General features: G+C 42.6%; 1 protein-coding gene across 11 annotated transcripts in view; it reads right to left on the bottom strand.

Annotated features, from left to right (window-relative positions):
* Positions 1-27,074, bottom strand: part of Dtnbp1 (dystrobrevin binding protein 1) — a 90,849-nt gene that overhangs the window by 48,038 nt on the left and 15,737 nt on the right. For all 11 annotated transcript variants that reach the window (XM_087591441.1, XM_087591446.1, XM_087591443.1 and 8 more), the window contains 3 exon segments: positions 26,249-26,309; positions 22,825-22,957; positions 12,228-12,360 (listed from right to left, as the gene is read on the bottom strand). In XM_087591441.1, coding sequence (XP_087447567.1) covers positions 12,228-12,360; positions 22,825-22,936 — 245 coding nt within the window. In that variant the 5' untranslated portion in view covers positions 22,937-22,957; positions 26,249-26,309.

Genomic DNA, 27,074 nt, shown 5'->3' with positions numbered 1-27,074 from the left:
GTGGGTTTATGCTTCAACAGGAGACTGCTCTTGTCCTTCACAGTCATTGCTGTCGGCAGCATTCAAGCCTGACTGCAACAGGTTAGAAGAATATATCCCCCCCCCACCCCCCCGCAGTGAATAAAGTTGCTTTTATTTCTGACTTTGGTGGTCCTTTCCTCATTATTTGCACACCCCATGACCCCAACACAAGTGATTCTAAGCTCTCCTCCCAAACAATATTCCTTTTTTTGTGTCCCACAACCAGAGTCAACCCTCGGGACAAGGACAACTCACTGCTCAAGCTAAGGTGTCAAATGCAATTTGCTTCTGATGGAGATTAATTTGACTTTCCTGACCCACCTGAGCCAGATTTTCTTTGTAGTTTGTATTTTGTCTTGGACTCAGAAAGGGGGAGCCCTCAAAGTGTCCCTTACTTATCTGAAGGACTCAAAGGCTGTGAGTCACATATAATACTGGCCCTGGAGGAAGAACATACAGAGCCCATTACAATAGATCCTACTTAGTCCCTTTCCAGAACTGGGACAATAACCACTAAAGCCTATGAGCCAACAAGGTTTAGTGATGATAGAGACTGACTTGGTAAGCTTAGACTGTGGTTTGAGTTAAGGTTATCTGAGGATATAATGAATCTTTGAATGGGGGACAGAACATCTGATGCGGATACTTCTCAAGAAGGGAATTTGCAGTGAAAACAAACGTAAGAAGGAACACAGGAATGTGTGTGACCTTCCTCAATTTCTAGAGAATAGTTAAGAGTATGTGACGTCCTTGTACTTTAGGCATTTTTCTAAAGAAAAATAGCATTATCATGTGTGACATTACCTTGAGCATGCTGCCTATGAAGCGGGCTTCTCTGGTGAACTCTGTTAAGTTATGAAAGGAGCTGTGACAATGAGAACAAGAAATAAGCTTTCCTGGGCTGCCCTGAGTTCCCTGAGTCCAGGTTTCTTGCTGCAGTTCTTTCAGAACTCATCAGGAGACCTGTTGAGTTGGTCAACCTGTCACAGATTAATTCTTCAGCACTGAACCTTTAGTGACGCCCTCAACACTGCTCATATGGACAAAAGGTTCAGATACCTAAAATAATAGACCCCAAGGAAATGGCAATTTCTCCACAGGCCTTGAGCCAGGGAAAGGAAAAGGCATAGGTCTTTCTCACTCCTGGTTAAAGGGAGAAAACACATCTCTCCATAAAAATATTTCACACGGGCTGGAGAGATGGCTCAGTGGTTAAGAGCACTGGCTGCTCTTCCAGAGGTCCTGAGTTCAATTCCCAGCAACCACATGGTGGCTCACAACCATCTGTAATGGGATCTGATGCCCTCTTCTGGTGTGTCTGAAGACAGCTACAGTGTACTCATATACATTAAATAAAGAAAGAAAGAATTTGTTGCAGGCTGACAAAAGGGGGCACAGTCCTCTTTATAAAAAAAAAAATATTTCACACAATCTATCTTGTGTAAACTCAGCATAAAGTAGTAAGATGATATGACCCTAGAGTCAAAGTCATCTAAGGCTGACAAGATTCTGAGAGAGATGGTAGCAAAGGTAATGTGGAATTTTTAAAAAGTGCTCCAAAAAAGTCAGTGAAGGACTAGGGAATGGGCTTGGGAGTGCCTGCAATAAACTATACATGCAGTACATTCCAGTAAAGGCCTAAGAAAGATCACTTCCAGATCTATTTTATATGAAAAACTGTTTCATGTGAAAAACTATACTTTGGAGACTAAAGTATATTTTTATATCATCATTACTATAATCTAATTTTTATCTTTAAAGATGAGAAATCTTAGTTATACTTACGTTTTAGAAAAATAAATTATTTTTAAAATAAAAAAATAAATAAATTATCATAACAGTAATCTAAGCAGACTGAGGAAACATTATTGACAGGAAAACTCAGAATTTACCACTAATCGGGAGTTCAAGGCTAGGCTGGGCTATATAAGACCATGTCACAAACAAACAAACAAACAAACAAACCAGCCAACCAGAGCTGGTGTGAAATGTAAGCTCCAAACTATCTGCAGATTTAATAAACTGGTTCAGAGATACCGAAAGTTATTATGGATTGTAAATCAAAGTGTAAGCACACACAACTGAACTATCTTTAGAAAAGGATGCAATTCTGCTATTGGACCTGAGCTAATTATATTTCTCTGATTTTCAGTAAGCCCCTATATGATAGAGAGATATCATATGCTTTCTATGTGCCTGGTAATACAACCTAGAGCTCAGATACACCAGGAGAATTCCCATCTACTGAGCTACCTCTGGCTCAGTCAATATAATTTTCTCAAGATTGGTATATCTTCAATTGTGACTAGATTTCAGAGATTTTTATGTCATCTAAATGGCTCTGTAAAAGTAAAACATTTTTATTTGTTTTTGTTTTCGAGACTTGATTTCTTAGTGTAGCCCTAGATGCCTTATGGAACTAGCTCTGTAAACCAGACTGGACTTGAATTCAGAGATCTGCCTGCCTCTGCCTACAGAGTGCTGGAATGAAAGGTATGGCCATGACTGCCTGGCAAAAAAACAGTTTTCAAACCCAATCTACAGAATGGCACTTAGACAACACAGAGGAAAAAGTTTGGGAAAAGATATTGAGGAATTTACTATCTTTAATGAACTGTCAGGACATGACATTTTAATACTGAGAACAAGAGATACTAACTTTTCAAAAAATGTATATACTGTCAGTCCATGGATTTAAGTATCTGTTCTGACTATATCTGTTCTTGTGACTATAAAAACTGTTAAGACGCTTTTAAAACAAACCAACTTATAGACTCAAGTTTGATTTTGGAAGACAACGTAAATTATGGTGATATGTTTATTAAATCAACAGAATTACCAAGAATTCCAAGAGGTTGCTGGACCTAGCAAGTGTGACTACAAACTTTTATTAAATGTAGTAAACTGGAAGTTCCCAGGTACTTTTAATTAACCACCCAGAATTAATTTAATGAATTGTCATAAAGTGGCACAGAGGGAATTATTAAAGGAGAAAATGGAGAAGAGATTTACATTTGGGTATTTGCAAATATTTTCCTTATTTCTACTTTTTGAGCTTTCATTTTATTTATGTTTATATTTTATTTATGTTTACATGGGGTGGAATATGTGCACAAGTGCAGTGCCCATCAGGACCAAAAGAGGACATCAGATTTCCCAGAGCTGGAGTTATGGGTGGCTGTAAGCTTTTCTAAGTGGGTACTAAGATCCAAACCTGGGTCCTCTACAAAGTAGCAAATTATGTGAACCGTGGAGTCCTTTCTCACCTCTTCTTTGAACTTGCAGAATATTGTTACAGTAGCTATTTATACTGCTCTTGTGTTCTAATTCTAACATCAGTGTCAGTTCTGAATGGTTCAATATGGCTGTTTAGTAATCTCTGATTACAGGCCAGACACTGTGATTTATCTTGAGCCCTAGATACTTTTGTACTCCTATAAATACTCATGAGCTTTATTTGAGACACTGTTAATTGAGTTGGAAACAGTTGGCCCTTTGGATGCTTGCCTGTGATTTGTCACAGAGGTCTAGAGCAATGCTCAGTCAGGAGGGAGTCACACTCTGCAGACTCCAGTGCTTCCTTGAGCACCAGGAGTTTGAGATTTCATCTAGCTGCTGAGAACAGGAACGGCATCAACAACTGTTCGGTCCTTCTGGACATTTCCCTCCTGCTGTCATAGATACTTGGATGGATGCTCATGGCAAACCCTCTGCACACTTCTGGATTCTCTCCCTGAGCTTCTCTGTCCTTTTTACTGCGGGGTCCCATCAACTCTAGCTGTGTCGTCCTCTGCAGGCTCTCAGCTGTGTGTGCTCAACTCAGTGAGCCAGGCTCTTCCTGGGACCTCTCTCCACTGAATCCCTGGCTCCCACTGCTCACACCTGTCAAACACTATCATTTTCTTTTGTCCAAACTCCAGTGATTTAAGAAGCACTACCTCACTTCTGTTGTCTGCTTTTGTTTGTTTGTTTTAACCATCACATGGAGACTAAATCTGGTTTCTATTATTCCACTTTGGGTGGATGCAAAAAGTCACTGCCTTTTCATGAGGGATGCCTTAGGAGATCATCTGACCCACTTTTTTCTTTTCTTTTCTCTCTTCTTATGCAATTCAAGCAAACCTTGAACTCACTATGAAGCCGAGGATAGCGCTTCTGTCCCTGCTGCCTCCGTCTCACCAGTGGCATGGTGTCAAGGCTGTGTGTGTATGGCACCCTGTCCACCTTCCAGAGAGCACCCAAGTTCACAGTAGAGCCACAGGGACCCTCTCCTGTCTTTTCCTTTGGGAAGGAGCTCTGAGCCTCCTGTTTGGTTCACAACCATCTTTATCCTGGAGCCTGACACCAATTTCCTTTGTTTTCTTCTCAGCAAAGGTGGGCTGTACGTCACACTCTTACCAGGCCTACCAACCAAAGCACTCAAGGTGCACATGAAGTTAGACTTCTGACCATAGCACTCTGCAGGTTGGTGAACAGTCATTTGAGGAGCTTGGCAGGTTGGGCTGAGCACACACTGGTCAATGCCCACATGATGTGTATGTAACCTCTCACTTGCACCACTTATACTTTGTTCTAGAGATTTCGAAAGTCAGACCACATGTTGACATGAAAGAAACCATAATGCTTTCCATGAGCTACAAATGTATAAACCTATGAATGTAAGGGGAAAGGACTGAATAATTCTCTTAAAACATACAAACACCAACTCTAACCAACAGGACAGAGGATATAAGAAATAACCAAATTTCAGAGTCCACATATATCAGTGCCTGGGCTCCCAGAAACAGCATGCCCCTAAGCCAACAAAAGGCTGTGAAAACTATGAGATATTTATAATCGACTTTGAGGGTATACTAATGGTATGCTGTGTACTAACAGGGAAAATCTAAGCAACCTAGAAGTTTGGAAATAAGAAATATCTTAAATTATATCTTATACGTGATGTGTGTGTGTGTGTGTGTGTGTGTGTGTGTGTGTGTGTGTGTGAGATCTCTGAGGCATGTGTCACCAAGCTTAGCTAGATGTGTATGATATTAAGTATCACACAGGACTAGTGGGATGGCCCTGTGTATAAAGGCATTTGTCATCAAGCCCAGACATTTACCATGTTAAATGTCATACAGAGCACAAGCCCGTGAAGACCGGATGATAACTTCCCATTCTGTTCCTCAGATACCTTTCTCCTTTTTTTCAAGGTCTCTCACTGGCCTGGAGCTCATGACGCAGGCTTGGCTGGCAGGCCAACAAGCTTCAAGATCCTCTGTCAGCTGTCTCTCCCATGCTCCAAGCATGAGCTACAAGCCTGACTTTCTGTGTGGGTTGTAGCTCGAGCCCAGCTGAGCCTGCTTTTAGACAAGTACATTGCCGCGCCCACGAGGCACTTCCCGCAGCCCCAACTTCCCACAGCCCCCACTCCCCCCCAGCCCCCACTTCCCCCAGCCCCAAGCTTACTTATTGCTATCAATATTTCAAATGTTTGATGTTAGACAGAATACTAAGGTGCCTGTTTTAATATGTATTATATGCAAATTGGTTCTATAAGGGAGAAAGTTGTGAAGCACTGAGTCAAACAAATGCCTTTCCTCCAGGAATTCTCAGAGCCACTGACATGTAAGGCAAGTAAGTGTGTCTGTAATGTATTTGATCATGGGATGTCTGATGAGAAAGCACTCATGTAAAGCACTTCTGGGAATGCTGCAGCTAGTAAGAAAATTTTAAGTTTGATTTGGGTATTTATGGTACATTATACTCCACTCCTTAAGTCAAAGAGCACTTGGGAGGGTTTATTTACAACACAAATTGGTCCCCAGTTGCAGCTCACTCGGTCTTTCTGTCCAGCCTTTCTCAAGCAACCACATTCAATTCTGTTATTTCTATCACTGACATATTTATAAATATTATGCCAAAAATACAATTTTTTCCTACTTTAAGTATTACTGACTTCCTGTTGTACAACATGAAAATCCATTGAGTCCTCCTCCTCCCTTAGACATAAACATGCTCTCTTGTGACCAGCTCCCAAAAAAGCTGCATCATTAATTCTGCACTTAAAGATCACAATATTCTGCAGATGTTATTTGTAACTGGGACATGCTATAAAACTGCTCAATACGGTTAGGCTTACCAACCTGCTTGTTGCATTTTCACTTGGAAACGCTGCTCTTAGCAACTGCTGAGCTCAGCTGGTAATGTCCCGCACAGCTGCGGTCACCATCACCCTGGATGCTTTCCCCTTCGCCTCCCTCCTGAATAGGGTGGAACTTGCTCCTGCGTGGTTACTGGCTCTCGTGTGTGTAGATCATATTCTCCAGGACTTCTTAGCAAAGCGTATATGTGAGCTAACCCAGAGTTCTTCTATACCTGGGAACAATTTTATTTCCTTACCTCTGATAAGTATTTTGCTAAATATCCACATTCTAAGAACAATCACTTTTCTTTTCTCCTCTTCCTTCCTCTTACTTTGAAAGTTATTTATATATTAATTCACTTATTTGCTATGTTATAGCATAAGCGTTGTAAGGAACAGAGAAGCACACTTCCCCACAGTCTTCAGTGCAGTAGAGCCCGGCTTCTGCGCTCTTGCACAGCCCTCAGTGGAGACACTTTGGGCTCTGTCCCTTAGCACATTCTCCAGGGCTCTGTTACTCAGAGCACTCATGAAGCACAGTCTTCTCTTAGGCAAATAAATGTAGTGGACCAAGAGCGTGGGCAGCATCTCTGAACACTCACTGATTAGAATGGGCAGGCCAGGGTGCACTCCCTCAATTTCACACAGCACCACTTAATGAAAAAGCCCTCTCACCCTGGCTGCCTGCAGCGTGCTGGCATAAGTGAATGTGAATTCACACAGTCCCAATTTTGCACCTACCAACATAGAGGCTGCCATCTTTGTAAGCCCAGAAATAATTATTTAGTTCCAATGTGTTGGGAGCCATTTTGCTGTTTCTCTGAAGCAGAGGGGGGAAAAAAGAGAGAAGAAAGTGCCTGCCAGGCAGTCAAGGCAGGCTGGGGCCTGATGGCAGATTTCCCGGCCTGCTGAGACCTGTACCTGGGGCTCAAGGCTAAGGGCTGAAGACTCTATTGACCTTGGTGAAAAGAACAGAGGCTTTTGGAATGGGAAGGAATGGCTTGTGTACATTTTAGCAATTGTTCCTGTTAGCTTGTGGCTTTGTCACCCACGGTGCTGGGAAGCATACAAAGCCTAAGAGAGTTAAACTTGAGCCAGCCGCCACAGCACTGACTGGGCAGCCCTCCCCACACAGTGCTGCTAAGCAACCTGTCTTTCAGATTCATGATCCTTAATCTAAAACCTCTCTAAGGTGTTTTACCATCCTCACCTCTGATGGAGTGAACAGTGGACCTTTCCCCACTCACTATGCTGAGTCCGGGCCCCTGCACACTCAAGCCAGGATCAAACCTCTCCACATACATCTGTCCTCTCACCCAGAGTTCCTGCTCTCCGTTTGCTTCCTCTCCTGAGCCTTCCAGAGTTCGCCAGCTTCATGTCTGAGTTCTCCTTAAGCACTCAGCCTCACCCGAGTCACTCACCACTGTGCTTCTGCCCCTTCTGGAACACAGACGCTACCTCTGCCATAGCTGTTCCCTCTTCCCCCTCTTGTTCTTCTGAGTTACAAAACTTTACCTCCTTATAACTTTAGTGTGTTTTCCAAGATAAAAATAGCCTTGATTTGTCTGAGTAAAACTGTTCAACTCTGTCTTTGCTATGCCAAATTATTTATACGGTAACACATTACTAATCAGTCATATAATTAATCAGCTGGTTGGCTTCTTTTTTTTTTTTTTTTTTTTTTTTTTTGGTTCTTTTTTTCCGGAGCTGGGGACCGAACCCAGGGCCTTGCGCTTCCTAGGCAAACGCTCTACCACTGAGCTAAATCCCCAACCCCAGCTGGTTGGCTTCTTAAAAGTTTCTTTAGGGGGCTGGAGAGATGGCTCAGCGGTTAAGAGCACTCAGGACTGCTCTTCCAGAGGTCCTGAGTTCAATTCCCAGCAACCACATGGTAGCTCACAACCATCTGTAAAGAGATCCGATGCCCTCTTCTGGTGTATCTGAAGACAGCTACAGTGTACTTATATATATAATAAATGAATAAATCTTAAAAAAAAAAAAAAGAAGTTTCTTTAAAGAGATTTTCACCTGCAAGCTTCAGAAAGGCTGCCAGCTTTAAGTAGATTACTTAGCCCTTTTTGAAACCCAAATGGAAACTGTTTTCTTTCTTTCATTCCCTGCCAGAGATTCTCATCACCTCTTTCTCACAGCTAAGAGCACTGATGATAAACTGTTTGCAAAAAGCCAGGAAGAGAGGAGAAAAAAATTAGGATCAGTATCTAAGGACATTCCCAGTTACTCCGATTGTATTTTATTCACCTGTGCCCAGGTTGGCCCTGAGTTCCCAATCTTATTACCTCTGCTTCCTAAGTTCTACTATACCATGCACCTAGCCCAACTGCACTGGTGTTATAACTCTGAATTAAATCAGTAGTCGCCACTTCACAATAAAAATATGACCTCAATTTAAATAATAATATCAAGTGTCTTACTAGACTGGTATAAAATTCTTTGACATTTCTCAATATTGTACACAGATGTTTTAAGCATTAACAAATATCTATTTTTTTTTCAGCATGGTTAATTTAAATTTCTCACCCTTTAAATGCCTCGCCCAAATTCTTAGTCTTAGAACTGCTGTGACACTCTACACGTTGTCACAATGTTGTTAAATTTAGCCTATCAGAGCCTATGAAATATCAACTGTAGATCATAAACTGTGTCCTCAGTCATCACACACGCCATCTCTCTTCCCTTCTCCTCCCATCCCCAACTCCCCTCTTTTTGAGACAGTTTCTCTGTGTAGCCCTGGCTGTCCAGGAACTCACTCTGTAGACCAGGCCAGCCTCGAACTCACAGAGATCCTCCTGCCTCAGCTTCCCGAATTACAGAATTAAAAGTGTGTGTCCTCCTGTCAGGTATACACAATCTTATACATTATAGAATAATTGGTATTATTAAAAACCTATCTAAATTCAATAGCAAGGCTATTTTTAGAAATCCTTATACCAGTCAAGAACATTCTAGACCAAGCAAAGCTTTATAAGAGATCAAAGTCTAAAGTAAATGGCTGATGCCCAAGGTCACAGTTAGGAATCAACTAATTCAGGAGGGAGTTGAAGGTTTGTGACTAAGTTCTATCTCTAAAAAGGGACATGCCCTGACATTTCAATGACACCAGGAATCACTTAGTACACTTATTTTCCACACCTTCACCTCATGGCATAAATCATGAAGTAGAAGTTATCCAGGGCACTAGTAAAGGGCAATTTTACAGCTCCAGGTGGCAGGCTTCCTTTTCTGTCTAATCACTTGTTAAAGACTAGAAGGAGCACATCATTTTTCTTTCTTAACAGTCAAATTTCACACTGTACTGATAGAAAAAAAAATCACAATACTCATATAATTCTTGTATCCAAGCAGCTTTAAAAAAAAAAGCAGTGATAATGAAAACATGGCGCACTCCCCTATTTATAGTAGCACTCCCCTATCTTTAGTAGCACTCCCCTATCTATAGTAGCACTCCCCTATCTATAGTAGCACTCCCCTTATCTATAGTAGCACTCACCTATCTATAGTAGCACTCCCCTATCTATAGTAGCACTCCCCTATCTATAGTAGCACTCCCCTATCTATAGTAGCACTCCCCTATCTATAGTAGCACTCCCCTATCTATAGTAGCACTCCCCTATCTATAGTAGCACTCACCTATCTATAGTAGCACTCCCCTTATCTATAGTAGCACTCACCTATCTATAGTAGCACTCACCTATCTATAGTAGCACGCCTTATTCTGTGTCTTAGGGTTTCTATTGCTGGGATAAAACACAATGACCAAAAGCAACTTGGGAAGGAAAGACTTTATCTTGGCTTGCAGTCCATCATAAAGGGAAGTCAGGGTGGGAATTGAAGCAGAGGCTATGAAAGAACACTGCTTACTGGCTTGTCCCCTTGTGCCTTGCTCATTCTGATTTCTTATACATCCTGCCCAGGGGTGGCACCAACCATCACTCCTCTCAACAAGGAATCACATGCACCCAACCCTTTGTGAACAGCATGGTTCATGGCTCTCAGGAGCAGCTTTTCATGTACAGCCTGCACACCCTACTCAGCGGTCCCTCAAACATGCACATCCACACAACTGGGAGGGAGGCTGACTAACACACCGCTGGGACAAACTTCCTGAATCTCTCTCTCTCCCCATGTGATTCTGAAGGCTGACCAACACTTGAGACGCATCCATACAGACACATGGGGAACTTAAACCACCCTCAACATTCAAGAAAACTAACAACAAGGTGATAACCCATGACTTCTCCATGCAAGGTGCTTTTCTTAATGTCCAATCTTACACTTCTGAAGATTGGTGTATTATTATTCCCACTAGAAACCAGCGGCATTGAAGTTAATTCAGAGATTAATTGTCAGCACTGTATCTAGTGTGTGACAGGTTCAGGCTCCCTTCACTCTGACAGGGATACTTAAGGGGTAAGAGAAAAAAGAACAAGCTGCTCAGTCAGCTGCCACTGGAGCAAAGCGGGCCAGGACTAATCTATGGGAGCTTTGTCTTCTGGCCCCTTCTCTCTTCTGACAAGAACATTCATGCTTTATTTATTCTGTGCTGAGTCTTGCATAACCATGAGCAAGGGATGGTGTGTCACACTCCCCATCCCTGGAGCAGGGTGTGGACCATCTTGGCATAAGGTTTATTTGTATATTTTACTTTATATTCCTCCCTGCCAAGATTAATGACTCCATGATAATCAGGGACAGCACAAATTCAGGAAGTGAGGGTGTGCCTAATGTCCTTAGCAGAAAGGCAAATGCTATGACCTTAAAGGCTGTGGGAAAGAACTCTGAAACACCAGTTCAAGAATGTGTAATTTCGGGGTTGGGGATTTAGCTCAGTGGTAGAGCGCTTGCCTAGGAAGCGCAAGGCCCTGGGTTCGGTCCCCAGCTCCGAAAAAAAGAACCAAAAAAAAAAAAAAATGTGTAATTTCTCAACTATGTGAAATACAAAGATGCATTATGAATTATATGAGGGGGCTCTATGGACCTAAGAGAACAGAGGCAGCTGCACTATGAGCCAGCTTGTCAGAAAGACATTAAAGAAGGAGATAAACATTTAGGGAGTGGCGATTGCAGGGCAAGATCCCACCCAGATAAGTTTACTGTTGGTGCTTACAAAGGCAGGCACATTCCTGCCTGAGTTCAAGGTTGGCCTGGGACTGTTTAGGCCCAGGTATGGGCGCAATGGTGATCTCAGAGCCAATCCCACCCAGCTAGCTTATTGTCTGTGCTTACAAAGGCAGGCAGATCTCTGAGTTCATTTGCCATGTTTAAAAAGAAAAAAAAAATAGTACTTGCTGAGGTCATACAATGCTGATTAATGGGATAATCAAAAGGGAACCTGGAGTAAATGATTGGATGTACATAAAAGACTAGGCTTTGACCTATGAGCTAGCTGCCCAGGGAAAGCCCCTTGGGAAGCAAACACAACAGGATTTCAGAAAAATCCAAGAAATTTTTTCTAGAAGTTTTTCTGACTCTGATCAGAAAATTCATGAGCTATCCAGAGAACATTTAGAATTTTTTCTAACCTGAGAGATGTCTCAAGCAAAGAGCTGTCTTGAGTGGAGAGCTGTCTTGAGCAAAAAACTATATCAAGCAGACTATAGAGTCAAGAGCTATCTATAGAGAGCTATCAAGGAAGCCCTCCCATGCAGACGAAAAGGCTGTCAATCTGTACCCTATGATAGACTTCGAGTCATTCCTTTTGCCACTCCAAACACACCTTTTTCAGAACTCCTCTCCAAGCAGAAGCTGGTCCTTGGCACTAAACGGCAACACTGTAACTGAACAATACAGGCTGGGACCTTTATCTTTAGCAATCCAAATACATGAATAATAGCACAGGAAGGAAAAGGGCTCAGTGGGTAAAAGCATTTGCGTGATAACCTGAGGACCTATATGATAGGATAGGAGAGAAACATCTCTCATAAGTTGTCCTAGGATTTACACACACACACACACACACACCCCAAACAAATACATGTAATATTTTTTTAATAAAGAATAGCATGTAATCAATGTGGAACACTTTGAGATTACGATGTTGTAGCCCAAGTTTTAAACTCACCTCTTACTTTTCTTGTAATCCTCCAGGTGTCGGGCATGGGCCTGTTTATGTCTTTCTAACTCACACTGCCCACACAAGTCCTCCAGATGCAACAGGTGGTTTTCTACCTCTTCAAAACTCGTCTCTAAATGAGCTGAAAGTAAACAACATAAAAACAAGAAGTAACTGTCAAGTCCAAACCACTGGCCAAGACGACAAAAGTTTTTAAACTGTTGTTAGAGACATGCCTCTGTTGACAAGAGAGCATGCAGTTCTTCCAGGAGACGCAGAATCCACATTGCAGAATCCACATTAAGTAGCTTGCAACTGTAACTCCAACTTCCTCTTCTGTCCCCCAGAGGAACACCTACACTAACAAGTAAACAAACCACTACACAAACATGATTAAAAATAAAATAAATATCCCCTTTTTTGTAAAGTTTAAACTATTATGATTGCTTTGTATTTTCTTGTTATTTCTTATTTAACTTTATTTAGGCAAAATTAAAAACACACTGATCAACATTAAGGCACACTCTAATTAAGAAATATATTTCAAACATTTTCAAGACATCCATGTTCAAAATACCTTAAATACTTTATTATTAGCAAGATGAATGGAATATCCTGATTAATCTGATGTTAATTCCAAATTACCACAAACAAACCAGTCTTTTTGTTTGTTTGTTTGCTTGTTTGTTTGAGATAGGGTCTTACTGTATTGCTCTGGCTATCCTAGAAGTTACTATGTAGACCAGGCCTGCCCCTGCCTCTGACTAGTAGTACTAAAGGTGTGTGCTATTATACCCAGCGAACGAACAAGTTTTTATATTATATAATGATAAGACATAACTAGCACACATCATGCCACTGTAATTTAGTATTTGTAACTCCCAAGTCATTTTAACATCTGTTTGCCCTCTGATACATCAGATATACACCTCTGTATGAAAATCCTATAAATACTTAATGAACGGTTGTTGAGTCAGTCAATGGTGTGACGGGTGTGGGTGTGGGGCATGTGTATACAAACAACACACTCAGGTCTTACCAACTAACTAGCCTTTTACTAGTCTGTCTCGAGATCACAAAACTCTGTATGTTACTGCAACATGGAGAGCGTCTAGTTCCATCCTTCACTCAAAACATTGACGACCAGAGACTAGAAAGACGGCCCGGGAGACTTTAGACACTAAGACCAGAGGCTAGAAAGACGGCCCGGGAGACTTTAGACACTAAGACCAGAGGCTAGAAAGACGGCCCGGGAGACTTTAGACACTAAGACCAGAGGCTAGAAAGACGGCCCGGGAGACTTTAGACACTAAGACCAGAGGCTAGAAAGACGGCCCGGGAGACTTTAGACACTAAGACCAGAGGCTAGAAAGACGGCCCGGGAGACTTTAGACACTAAGACCAGAGGCTAGAAAGACAGCCCGGGAGACTTTAGACACTAAGACCAGAGGCTAGAAAGACGGCTCGGGAGACTTTAGACACTAAGACCAGAGGCTAGAAAGACGGCTCGGGAGACTTAAGACACTGGTTGCTATTCCAGAGGTCCCTGGGTTCGACCCCCAGTGCCCACACGGCAGCTCACAGTCACAGCAACAGTTCCAAGGGATCCAACACCCTCTTCCGACCGCCTTCAGTTTTTGATCCATATGGCACAGACACCCATGCAGGAAAACTGCACAGATATGTGTGTGTATATGTATAAGTATACATGTATGTATAAACAGATAGTACATGCATATATAAGTAAATATAAAAATATTAATATCCCTTTAATAAAACTATTCAAGACCAAAGTTGTGAGATGCCGATTTGAAGTCCTGCCCAAAGCAGAAACTGGGGCTGTGGTCCCAGACTCAGTCACTGGCACTTTACAGTTGGTCGGCTGACAGAGGGCCAAGGAACTCACCTCACTGCTGTAGGCAAGAAGAATACTTAGAACTCAAACAACACCATAACGTTTATTGAAATTCACTAGCATATACAAGTCACAAGGACACAGGCCTTGTGCTGGAGGAGAGCCTAGCAGCAGCAGGAGGAGGCAGTGTCCTGAGAGGCAGAGAGGCATGGGGGGATCAAGGGAGCAGCACCTTACATAGGTGAGGGTGAGTAGAGGGCACATTCTGATGGTGAGATGAATGATCCCATATTCAGGACTTACTAAGTCTAAGAACACAGCCTCAAGTATAAACCTATAGAACTGTGAGTTTGTGAGGGAAAATGAAATTATTATTGACACTGATTAATTAGATCAACTGATCTCATTTATATTCTGATTATTACAGGTCAACAAAATTATTCATTTTAAGTGACTTTTAGTGGCTTTTTTCAATGCTGTGTGTCACACTAATCCTGGGAAGACTTGAGCAAATGTCTACTCACCCTAGACAGGAAACTAATGACAGACTAAGGCTAGGATACTACCAAAGTCCAACAGGGTAAACCAGCAAGTCTTATCAGGGCTACCTACAGGAGTATGGGTGAGCAGTTACCGTCTCAAAGGCAGCTACACCATCCAAGCTCCCTTAGCATGGGTCATACATAGTTCATGGTTCAAGTCTGATCCTGAAGGCACAACAGGTTTCAAAGCATCTTCTGGGGGCAGCTTGCCAAGGAGTGTCACTCCTTGGGCCTTACTGTTTGCCTTAGTCAGGGTTTCTATAGCTGCAGAAACATCAGGACCAAGTGCATGGCGTGCACGTGCACACACGCACGCACACACACACACACACACACACACACACGCACACACACACGCACACACGCGCGCGCACACACCCACACTCGCGCACACACCCACACCCACACGCGCGCACACACACGCACACACGCTCACTCACAGCGGGGTACAGTGGCATATGCCTTTAATCCCAGCACTTGTGATGCAGAGGCAGCAGATCTCTGTGAGTTCGAGTCCAGCCAGGTCCACATGGTGAATTCCAGGATAGCCAGAGCTACAATAGTGAGGCCCTGTCTTGAAAACAAAAGCAAACACAACAACAAAATACCAAAAACCTGCCAGGCACATGCCTGTAATCTCAGCACTTGGAAAGTGGAGGAGGAGGAAAAAAAGGAGGAGGAGGAGGAGGCTTGAGGATTCTAGAACAGCCTAGGCTAAAGGAAAATGTCTCAATATCTAACCAAAGAGAATTCTGTTGACCAGTAATGGTCATGATGCAAATAAGAGCTCTGGATAAGAATGTTATAGATAAATTAATCAAAATATCAGTAGCATTTCCTTTTTCTCTAGTACACTCACATACCTATAAATTATACCTCAGGCTGTTTTTAGACTTAGGATCCTATACAATGAGAGGAAATAAATTTTAAATTATTAAAAAAAGGTAAAAGTTACTCTATATTAGAAAATGTACATTTGTTTTCAATTTTATCTGCTACAGATGGCAATCTCCTTTTAGATTAGAGTGCTGTTAGTTGACTCTAGGCTACATAGTCCAGACGTTTAATGAGCTGATCCTAAGGCAAGCCAATTAACTTATGTGGTTAGAATTCTGTTCTAGGTTCAAACTGTACTTGTATTCTTTAGTTAATGACATGGACCGGGTAAAAACAACTCCTTATAAGAAAGAACATCTAGACAAGAGATGTTCTTTTCTAGGTCTTTCTGTTCTTTCTACCAAGTTTGGTTCCTAGCACCCAATGGTGGCCCTCAACCATCAGTAACTCAATTTCTGGGGATCTGACACCTTCTTCTGGCCTCCATGGGCACTAGGCACACATGTGGTGCATGACATATACAACAGGCAAAGATGCCCACTTATGTAAAAATCAAAAGAATAACTTCCTGTAGACCAACAAGCTACAAAACAAAAAATGTAAAATAAAACTGTCTGGGGCGGTCAGTGGTCACTCTATTACCACCACCAAATCCTTATTCATGTTTCCCTCTTCAAAAGGCTTCAGGATCCCCAGAGCCTCTCACAATGGACCTAAGCTTCTTAACTCGGCTTACAGGGCAACACCCTTTGGCCACCACCATACTTCTTACATTCTGCTTTACGACCAAAATGACCATTCCAACAAGAACCCTGTGTGCCCTGCCTCCTTTCTCCTCCCTCCCCCCCCTCCCTCCATACCCCAAACCGTCACACCAGCTCCATGCTAGCCCTGGCCCAGACGTCAGCTGTATTTATATTTGTGCCTCTAGACTCCTGCCTTCATGAAGACTCTCATCTCACTGCCACTCTATGGCTACTTGTTTCCTCGCATCTCTCCCAGGAACCCGCTAACATCTGTGGGTGATACTGTATCCTTGTGTCTTTGTACTGCCTAATACTTCATCTGGGCAGTCTGGGGAATTCAACAAAATTCTGGTGATTCTATTATTCTACCAAGTAAAATCATCAGGAAAAAGCCCTTATGATTCATAGTCATCTAAATTAAGAACTTATGCCAAATCTTGTAAAAGAGTAAGTTAAACATGAACTTAGGAAACATTAAACAACATGATGCAACTCATCACAACAAACCTCCCCACAGGACCCTAAACTGGAGCGGAAAAGGCTCTTGGTTTTATTAGGAGACAGGTCTCAGGCTGCCCAGGCTGGTCTGTATTCACCATGAAGTCAAGGATGATCTTCCTCCCCTCTCACGGCCCAGACATATGAACAGGTGCCACCACACCAGCTCTGCATTCAACTCAAAGTCTGAGTAAAATATAGGAACAATGCGTAAGTTCCCACCTCTTTTACTTAAATTACCACAAGTAGACACATGACTCGTACTCCACACATTTATTTTAAATTGGCAGAAATGTAACTGCCCTAATATAACTTCTCATCTGTTACAATACCAGTTACACAAACAAGCGAATTTATAACTAACTCAGGATACAGGTGCACTAGCAAGCCTCCACGGAGCCAAATACATCCTTGCAAGGAAGTCAAGCCTCACCATTTGCTCACCATGACAGCATGTCTCTAAGTGTCTGGTGGAGACGACAGGGAAGTTCACTGTGAAGGCCACTTGGGAGTGCCTGGCAGCTGTGCAAGACAGAGCTCCACAAACCTGGTGAGGAGATCATCCCAGAGGGAGAACAATTCAGCTTGGAATTTCCCTTTGTGCTATTAGTTTCAAGTAGATGTAATCCGTAGTACAGCCTGCTATGTGAAGACTGAAGTGCATACTAAGATTATTTCACATTTAATGGGCTTCTTTCTAATCAAAATCATTAGCCTCACAAAACAGAGCCATCTTCTCTGTCTACATACCCATAGGTCATAGGGGCCAGGAAGTAAAAGAGGGAAAACTCTTCAAATGCTTGTGCCCCACTTTTCTGTACTGTGGCAATCCAGTCACGATGATATGCTAATAAGGAAACTTTAAAAGGGGCATTGACTTGCAAAAGCCATTAGAGAACAAATGAGATTCTCAGAGTAGACTAAAAAGGTGTCAAGAGAGTTAGTGTTCCTTGTGATGGGACTAATCCTGGAAAGTAACTTAGACGAGCTGATCTGGTTTTATGAAACAGAGCTATGAAAAGTCCCTACTAGATGACCTCACACTCTACAGAGAGAAAGCAACATGGTGACATAGGAACCATCAAAAGCCACACAGCAACTATATGGCTGCTACTTCTCTTAGAATCAGTGGAATGTTCTATTCTAGACAAAGGAACAATCTTTAAGCAGATCACATAAAAAACAGGAAGACCTTGACAGTTTAAATTTGATAAAGGAACATGATTAGACTGCCCTCTAGTGGAAATCTGAGAGAACTTAATAAAAGAAGGTTTCGGGGTTTTTTCCCCCCTTCTTCACTAGATCACACTGAACTGTAGCTCAAATTTGCCCTTTGCCCCAGCTGCTTGCAACTCAAGGCACTCCTTCGACCTTAGCTTCCTAAATACTGGAATTATAGGCACGAAACGCCATGCCTGGCAATAGTAATACAGTACTCCCAGACTCATTATGTCCTAGTCTTGATTAGAGAGCGCAGAGTGACTACTTCACCTAAGAGGAACTGTTTTATCCTTATAAGCATTTCTCAGTGCACAGATTACTACACTGTATATCCTGTCACATTTAGGTGGATCTTTTAAAAGAAGAATCTCATGTAACATAGGCTAGCTTGAATATGCTGTGTAGCAGAGACTGGCTGTGAACTTCAGATCTCCCTGCCTCTCCCTCCCCAGGGCTAGGATTATACTGTGCATCCACTGCTGATTCATGGAGTGCTTCACACCCAGGGCTTCCTGCACACTGGGTAAGCTCCACCACCGACCCTTCTGACACCTAATTTGTCTCCCAATCTAAACTACACAGTATCCATCTTTTGCTACGAGAGAGAGAGAGAGAGAGAGAGAGAGAGAGAGAGAGATTGATTGAGAGAGATATTTTTTGTAAATTTGCCAAGTTAGAAAACTTCTAGTAGACTGTCAGTACCCTCACAACACGCACTCAGAACTGCTGTAGAGCACAGAAGCAATGCCTGCCGCAGTACACGGAGGTGCATGCTAGGCACTGTGCTAAGTGATTTGACACTGTGCCCTCAGTTAATCTCCCAACTGCCCTCACAAGAAGGCCACTCCTCACAGTCATCCGTCGGTGTCCCTGGGGGACTGGTTCTCACAGCCCCACGGCTGTCAAGTCCCTTATATAAAATGGCACGGTATTCGCACACCACTGCTCCCCTACACCTCTCCATTATTTAAAACACCTGATACAAGGTAGGAGCTGTGATGTGAGCACCTGTAGTGCATTATTTAGGAGATGACTGAAAAAAACCTGTGTATGTATTCAATATAAAAATTTAAGTTTGCTGAATCCATGGATGCAGAACCTACAGACATAAAGGGCCAGTTTGTCCTGATCCTCATTTGTAGCAAACACTCAAGCAGGGAGCACTTAAAGCCCTACGGGGAAAACGGCTCAGAGATAGATCAGCGTTCACATCCAGTTCTCACTTCCCAGCATACCTGTATCTTTATTTCCTAAGTTACAGTCTTACCAGTAACTATCAATTAAACAGGCATTTGTAAGCTAGATGGACCACATCCAATAAAAAAAAAAATCAATATGAATGGATTAGCCTTTGCTACTTAACAATTCCCAAGGGGCTAGGTTTCCAAGACTCCTATTTATTAAGCCACAGAATAGTACAGCTAAAAGCATGGTCACATAATACAGATCCCTTACTCTCATAAGGCAGATCATCCAGAAAACAATGCCAAGACCAAAAGGTGCAGGGCACCTGGAAAATGAGAATGAGTGGATAATGTATTATATCCTACAGAGCCAGGAAAACAAAAGTCAAGGTTGGGCTGAGAGCTTGTCATTGGCTAGAGCTCTCTGCATTTGGAACCTAGGTTCTGATCTCCAGAAGCCATTTTCAAAGCCAAACGCTGCAGTACCCATCTCTAACCCCAACACTGGCACAGGGAAATGAGCAGTAGAGACTAGTCAATCACCCAAGGCTCACAAGCCAGCTTCTGACACGCACAGCATCGAGTGAGAGCCTCCTCAAACAAGAAGGAAAGCGGAAGTGACACTCAAGGCTGTCCTCTGACCTCCACATGCACACCCACTCAAACTCATGAATGTAGATATGGGAGGGCAGATGGGTCTCTCAGTCGGTCGGTCGGTCTGTCTGTCTGTCTGTCTCTCTTTCTTCTCTCTCTCAAAAATCAAAGTTAAGGTCACTTACTATTTTCTTCTAAGTTGCATTTACTTTTGTTGTTGTTTAACTAGTTAAGCCTCGTGAGACGATGTCCAAGTACTTAGGTTATGACAGGGCATATAATATTTTGAAGCTATCAGAAACGAAACTCAGTAATGTATGAATTATCATTTGAAACACTAAGCACCTCCAGAACCCAAGAATGATGCCCAGCTCACTAAATATTAGTTTCTAAAGTCCATCAACGACAAAGACATTTTTTTATTTAAAAAGCCTCTCCACAAAACCAGGATTCATAAAGCTTCCATTATGGTATCAGTACTGATTCTATGAAATTAAGTTGTTTAGATCAAAGTGTCACAATTTCAAAACATCGTTCTTTGAGTATATTCTGTGTTGACAAGATGCTATCTCACCCGGTCATTCACTAGTTCTTGGTATGGCTTTGTATTGTTACGACATGGTCTTATTCTGTAGCCAAGGCTTGCCTGGAATTGACTCTGAAGCCAGGCTGGCCCCTAACTAGTGGTGCTTCTTCCTCAGCCTCTCGGTCATTCAACATCTCTAGCCTTAAACGGTGTATTTTAAGAAAGACTTAGGCTGCATTTCCCAAATAAAAATAACTATGAAAATGATTGTAACAAAATGTATACAATTAGTAAAGTGGTATTAAACAAAGGAAGAACTACAAAGAGAAAACATTCTCCTTTCCCCAAGGGAGAAGCCACTATAAAATAAACAAAATCAAGTGACCAGGAAAGATCCAAACAGGTAAGCCAAAAGGAAGTGTCTAAGAACGGCAATGTCTACTAGTTAGAAGGCTCATTAACTACAGGGAGAAAAACAACAGAAACCCAACAATGCCGAGGAATGCTGGAGAGCACAGAAACTCTACATTTCTCCTCAGACACATGGTTCCCTTTCTATGTCATGCTTTCAGAAATGACTCTCAGGCCCAGAAGCCCTCTGTAAGAGCCCAGGACAGGAAGACCGCAGTTCCCCAAGGCTGCCTTCCTATTGCTTCTTCACCCAGAACACTGCTATGTGTTAATATCTTTCTCGCCGTGAGGCCCTAAGCCAGTCCCAGGCTTTGTGTCTGCACACAGAGAGAAGGAATGGAAAGGCTTCTCTCACAAGAACTAGAGCAGTCTCTGTGAAGTGCCTAGCGCGCTCCCCATTGGGCAATAGTCAGGGCAAGGGCACTCCGAGTGGGTTCTGTCTATTGCGACACAAACCCTGCACTATGCTTTCCACACTGGTGACTGCTGCAGAAGAGGGGATGGTGAAAGGTGAGAAGGAACAGCACCCAGGTCTCCACACCAGATGAAGAGCTCAGGTAGTTACCTTTAGTGCCTGCACTTCCCGCTCCCATACAAGCCTAACTAAGCTAAGGTGGAAAGCAGTGCTGAACAAAAACGAAAGGGAGCGTTTCCACAGGTTCCATACATCAGTCCAAAATAAACAGACTCCGGAGCTGACATCCCACAGCGCCAAAATGAAATCGAGGCGTCGGCCTGGCCCTCTGCGTGACAACACCCTCGGCCTTACGGTTACCCCCACCCAACAGTCCTTCCACCTACACGTCACATACGCAGATGCCCCATGTGCAAGGAAAAACGCTACGCTTTCCTGTCCCTCCCCCGGATAAGGAAGGAAGGACAGAACGAAGGTAGCGAGGATAGATACAAGGACAGTATTAGATAAGTATATGGAAATAACATAATGACACCCATTGCTCTGTATGCTAACCCAGGAAGGCAATTCAAGGGCCTGCCTCCCTGCCCTGCCCTGCCCTACAAAGTAATTTTGAAATGACCAATCCACTTGTTTGTATTTCCTTACATTCTTTTCTATCTGTAAAAGCATGAGTAAACAGTGTTCTACTTTAGAATTAAAATAAATTACAATTTAGAATTTAAAAAGTAAAGCCAATTGTGGTCTTTACATTGTTCTGATTTTGTCCTTTGAGAGCAGTGACCCACAATATTACCTTCAAATGTATGTGTATCAAACACAACAAATAATTCTCTGAATATAAACCATTCAAATGAAAAATGAAAAAAAAAAACCTTCCCAAAGTTCAAATGCATGGGGGTTGGGGATTTAGCTCAGCGGTAGAGCGCTTGCCTAGCAAACGCAAGGCCCTGGGTTCGATCCCCAGCTCCGAAAAAAAAAGAAAAAAGAAAAAAAAAAGTTCAAATGCATGAACTCATGTAACCTCATGTCTATCATCTGAAGGGTAAAAGCAGACTGCAGCACACGAGCTTCTGAAAGCCTAAATCCTAAAAGCAATGTTCGGAGCACATCCTCTGGTCAGGACGCAGTTTCTATAACCCCACTTCTTTCCTTACACTTTTAAACAAAAGACCTAATGACAGTCTTGAATTACTTAAAAAACATCAACCAAGGCTGGCAAGATGATTCAGCCAGCGAAAGAACTGCTTGTAGCTTAAGCAAGAAGAGGAGGCCTGAGTTGGATCCCCAGTACATGCATAAAATGCCAAGCGTGATAGCTTGCTTCTAATCACACCACTAAGGAGCCAGAAACAGACAGATCCCTGGGGTCCACTGGCTGGCCTCACCAGTGAGTACATCACAGTGAGACACACCATCTCAAAATCAAACTGTAACATGCCAAGAGCTCCCAAGGAACAACACCTCCCACCCCCAGCTGACTCCTCCTCTCTGTGCACAAGCACCTGCATACATACAAACATTTGGGCACACTCAGGCAAAAAGGTAACACACACACACACACACACACACACATCAATGAAACTACAATTGTTTCCTTAGCTTACTATAGGCAGAAAGCATTAGTGGTAAATTTTAGAAATGAATTTCTATACATTTTCCAATAATCAAACTATAACAATAAGAAGACACTATTATTTTTAAAATGATAGCTAAGAACTGGATGAAGTCTTGGAGAGTTTTGGAGCGACAATGCTTTCGCACACAGGCCACTCACCCAGGCTTGCCATCAAGGACTCCACGTCCTGGAGGAGAGCTGGCAGCTGCTGCAGCTGCTCCTGCAGCTCGGCCAGGCTGGTCCTCTTCTTCTCCCAGTGGGCAGACAGCATGACCACCTCGCTGTCCACCAGCTGCAAAACAGACCAGCGGAGCTTAGGGAAGTCACATCTCAAGTACATAGTCAGTCATCGAGCCGAGGCCCGGCCAGTTTGTCTTTGCAACCCTCCATGGTCTACAGATGGCAATGGCACGGAAGACAGCGTCATTTCTGTTGCTGGTTTTCCTTAAAAGAAGGAGGATCTCAGTGCCCTATACAGCAAACCTGAAACTGCTCTTGTGTCAGGCATCACCCAAAGAAGCCAAGTTCAAAACTGAGCTCAGTGCTTCCATACATTCTCTACTTTAAGGAAACTGCTCTTTGGAAGATTCACACTAGGAAAAATGAGACAAACAACAACAACAACAAAACAATAACAGAAAGAAAATATACAAAAACGATAAAGTGAGTTACTGGTAATTACTTGCTAACTTGAGAGGAAGTTAAATTTTTTGCCTGGTACACAGCGTAATTTTTTTTAAGGCATCTTACCACGATGCCTTAGATAACTTGAAAAGTCTAAAATAACTAAAGTTTAGGTAATAACTACTTCTTACCAAAAATCCAAATACAATATATTTAAATATTATATGTAGGAAGAATATAGAACACACTAAAGTATTTTTTTTCTCCGGAGCTGGGGACCGAACCCAGGGCCTTGCGCTTCCTAGGCAAGCGCTCTACCACTGAGCTAAATCCCCAACCCACACTAAAGTATTTTAATCTAAGAGAATGTGAGGTTGAACGATTGTCAGAAATCATCAGAGACAATGACACAACACATTTTGAGCAACTGCTACAGGCCAGACTCTGTGTTAAGTAATTTAGATATATTATCTTACCTAAATTACATCTAGGGAGTAGGAGAGATGGCTCAGTGGTTAAGAGCACTGACTGCTCTTCCAGAGGTCCTGAGTTCAAATCCCATATGGTGGCTCACCATCTGTAATAGGATCTGATGCCCTCTTCTGGTGTGTCTGAAGATAGCTACAGTGTACTTATATATAATAAATAAATAAATTTTTAAAAAATTACATCTTATATGTCCCCCAAAGGCTTGCACGCTAACATGTATGTGGAGTATTTTGGAGACAGTGGAACATTTAGTAGGCGGGGCTAAGCATGAGAAAGCTAAATCACCATGAGCAAGTCTCTGAAAGGATTTGGGATTCCAGTCTCCCCTTCTGGGTGATATACTCCTGGGTTACAATGAGATAAACATAGTTCCTCCACCATATGCTCCCAACAGGCCTAACAGCAAAGGGCCAAACAATCATAAAGCAAAATATGAGCCAAAAACCCCCTTTCTCCTTACTAAGCTTGATAATTTTGTCAGAGCAATGAAACTAATTAACACAGCACGAAACTCTACAGTTTACTCAGTCTGTCTGAACAAGCTTCTTAAGCTTAAGGTAAGTGGTGTCTGACACCATTTTATGGATAAAGAAAAGACAGAGACCAGGTTGTTGTGTAAGACCAAAACAGATTAGTGCCCAAGATGAAAAACAGAAACTGAACCTCCACCCCAGCCACAGGAAATGCACCCTGAGCAGAGAAGTGAAGTCTCACTCAGCTTAACAAATCAAACTGCTAAAGAGTAAAACCATGATTCTTAAAGAGTTCAATCTGAAGACAAGAAACTATTTCAGGATAACAGGAATTATCGGAAAACTACCATGGACATCAAACCTTTAAGTAACTTTCAACAATTCATTAGATTATGGATGGGGCGGGAAGACCACAACTGCTTAGACAATCAAATTACCCCTGGCGATAGCTGTGGTTTTGCAAGATGCTCTGAGACCTACATGCATATGATAGGTAAGAGTATGTCCTGGAGCGGGAGAGACGGTTAAGAGCACCGGCTGTTATTTATTCTAGTGGAGCTGGGGTCGATTCCCAGCATGGCATGGTGGCTCACAAATGAACTCCACTTTCAGGGACACCAATGCCCTCTTCTGGCCTCCACGGCACTAGACACACATGGAGTGCACACACACCCTCATATATGAAGGGAAGTAATAATGTAAATACGCTCCAGAAGTAAGTATATAATAATTCCCTCACAAGACTGAACAGCCTGGGGGTTGGGGATTTAGCTCAGTGGTAGAGCGCTTGCCTAGGAAGCACAAGGCCCTGGGTTCGGTCCCCAGTTCTGAAAAAAAAAAAAAAAAAAAAAACTGAACAGCCTGTCTGCTCACCCTGAGCTGGAAGCTGCCAAGAAAAGGCTGCTGTTTTATCAGGAACAGACCTGACAGGAGCACGAGTCTCGGCAATCCTGAAGGGCATTCATTCACACATCTCTAAGTCTCAAAGACACATTACCAACAGGGCTTTTGCTTGGTTGGCTTACTCTTTGTTTCTTTTTATGTTTCTGAGACAGTCTTATTTTGTATAGACCAGGAAAGCCTGGAACTCTCTTTGCAGCCAACACTGAACCCTAGATGAAAGCAATCCTCCTGCTTCAGCCTGTCAAATGCTGGGATTGCAAGTGTTATCATCACACTGGCTTAAATTTTCATCCTTGAAGTTTATATTTCAAGACCGCCTCAGAGGTCAGCTTTGCTTCTGGTGACTTGAGCTCTGAATAGATTGGAATGTTTTTTGTTTGTTTTTGGTTTTTGTTTTTGTTTTGTTTTTTGAGGAGGAGGACAATAGTCTAATTAATCTGTGAAAATCTGAGGGACCTAGGAGTAAACTCTGATTCACGGGGGATTTCTTGGGTGCCAAAAGACACAACTGACGTTTATTTCTTAATTTAGGGATATAACTTAGAATCCTACACGATGTGAAGACAAAACATAGTAACGAATCCAGGAAGCGAACTAGTTTTACCAGCTGTTTTGAGGACTATCCCGTTCCCCTGTTCCTACCCCACTTTCACCATTCATCAGGCAATACAGCCACTTCAAAGTTCAAAGGGCACATGTAAGCATCTCAGAATCAGTGTACCATGGACAAAGTCTCCAGCCTATGGCTCTGGCTTCCTGCTTTGTTAATAACCATGGTGACTTCATTTTCTCATCCCCATTCCCTTAATTCTTATAGGCTTAGTGCACTGCAAAGACTCATAATACACATGTGTATATATATGGGTTTTATAACTGCAAACTCATTCACTGCCCTCCTGTCAGCCTCTGCACATCCACGTTTACACTGCATCATGGGTAATGAGTCTTCAGTTGTACACAGGACCCAGAGCTCAGTTCAGCCTCTTCTTTCAATATTGCAAACCAAAGAAACCAGACAACCCTTTGACTCTGGTTGGACCTGGCATTTAGGACTGAAAAGGGGAACTCTGCCAAGGTAAGGTCAGCAAACTCACCTCGCCAGCGTCTGCACATTCCTTGGCTCTTCTGTGAAGTGCAGCCCACGTATCCTCATACCTAAAAATGCAAATAATAATTTAAAATGTAAACTGACATCAAAAGGAAACACATTTTATAATATACTGTGGCTACAGAAATGAGACAAAAAATGATGCCACATGTCACAAGAGCACAGACGGCAAATAAAAGAATAAAATACCAGAGATCCTAATCATACACAATTGAATTTGTTTTAAATGGAAAAGAGAAAAGTCTCAATATGTAAAACTATCTGGCACAGTGCTTGTTATATAGACTAAGCTGGCCTCAAATGTACAGAAACTCTAACTGCCACTGCCTCTGCCTCTGCCTCTGCCCCTGCCCTCTGCCCTCTGGCCTCTGGCCTCTGGCCTCTGCCTCCCAACTGCTGAAGAAGGTTACAGCTGTGGAAACCACCACTCCTAGCTTATAGAAACTTGAAAAAGACTCTCTTACCTGTGAGTCCTTTGCCTGCACATGTGTCTGGGCACCACATATGTACCTGGTGCCCAAGGAGGCCAGAGGAGGGCATTGGCCCCTCTGGGACTGGAGTTATAAACAGCTGTGAACTGCCATGTAAGGCTAAAACTTGGCCCTAGGTTCTCTGAAAGAAGAAGGGCTCTTAAGCATTGAGCCATCTCTCTAACTCAGAAAAACTTTCTTTACAGCAGAAATAAAATTAGTGACTTTAGAAGAAATCAAAATAGATAGTCTAGTTACTGAATAAATACAACACAAGTAACTGTCAAGAACAACGCCTAATTGGTATGAAACTGAAACTGAAAAGAGTCTCAAAATCTCTCT

Source organism: Rattus norvegicus, chromosome 17 (genome assembly GCF_021556685.1).
Source record: "Rattus norvegicus strain SHRSP/BbbUtx chromosome 17, alternate assembly SHRSP_T2T, whole genome shotgun sequence".
NCBI lineage: Eukaryota > Metazoa > Chordata > Mammalia > Rodentia > Muridae > Rattus > Rattus norvegicus.
This window is presented reverse-complemented; position numbering and strand designations above follow the sequence as displayed.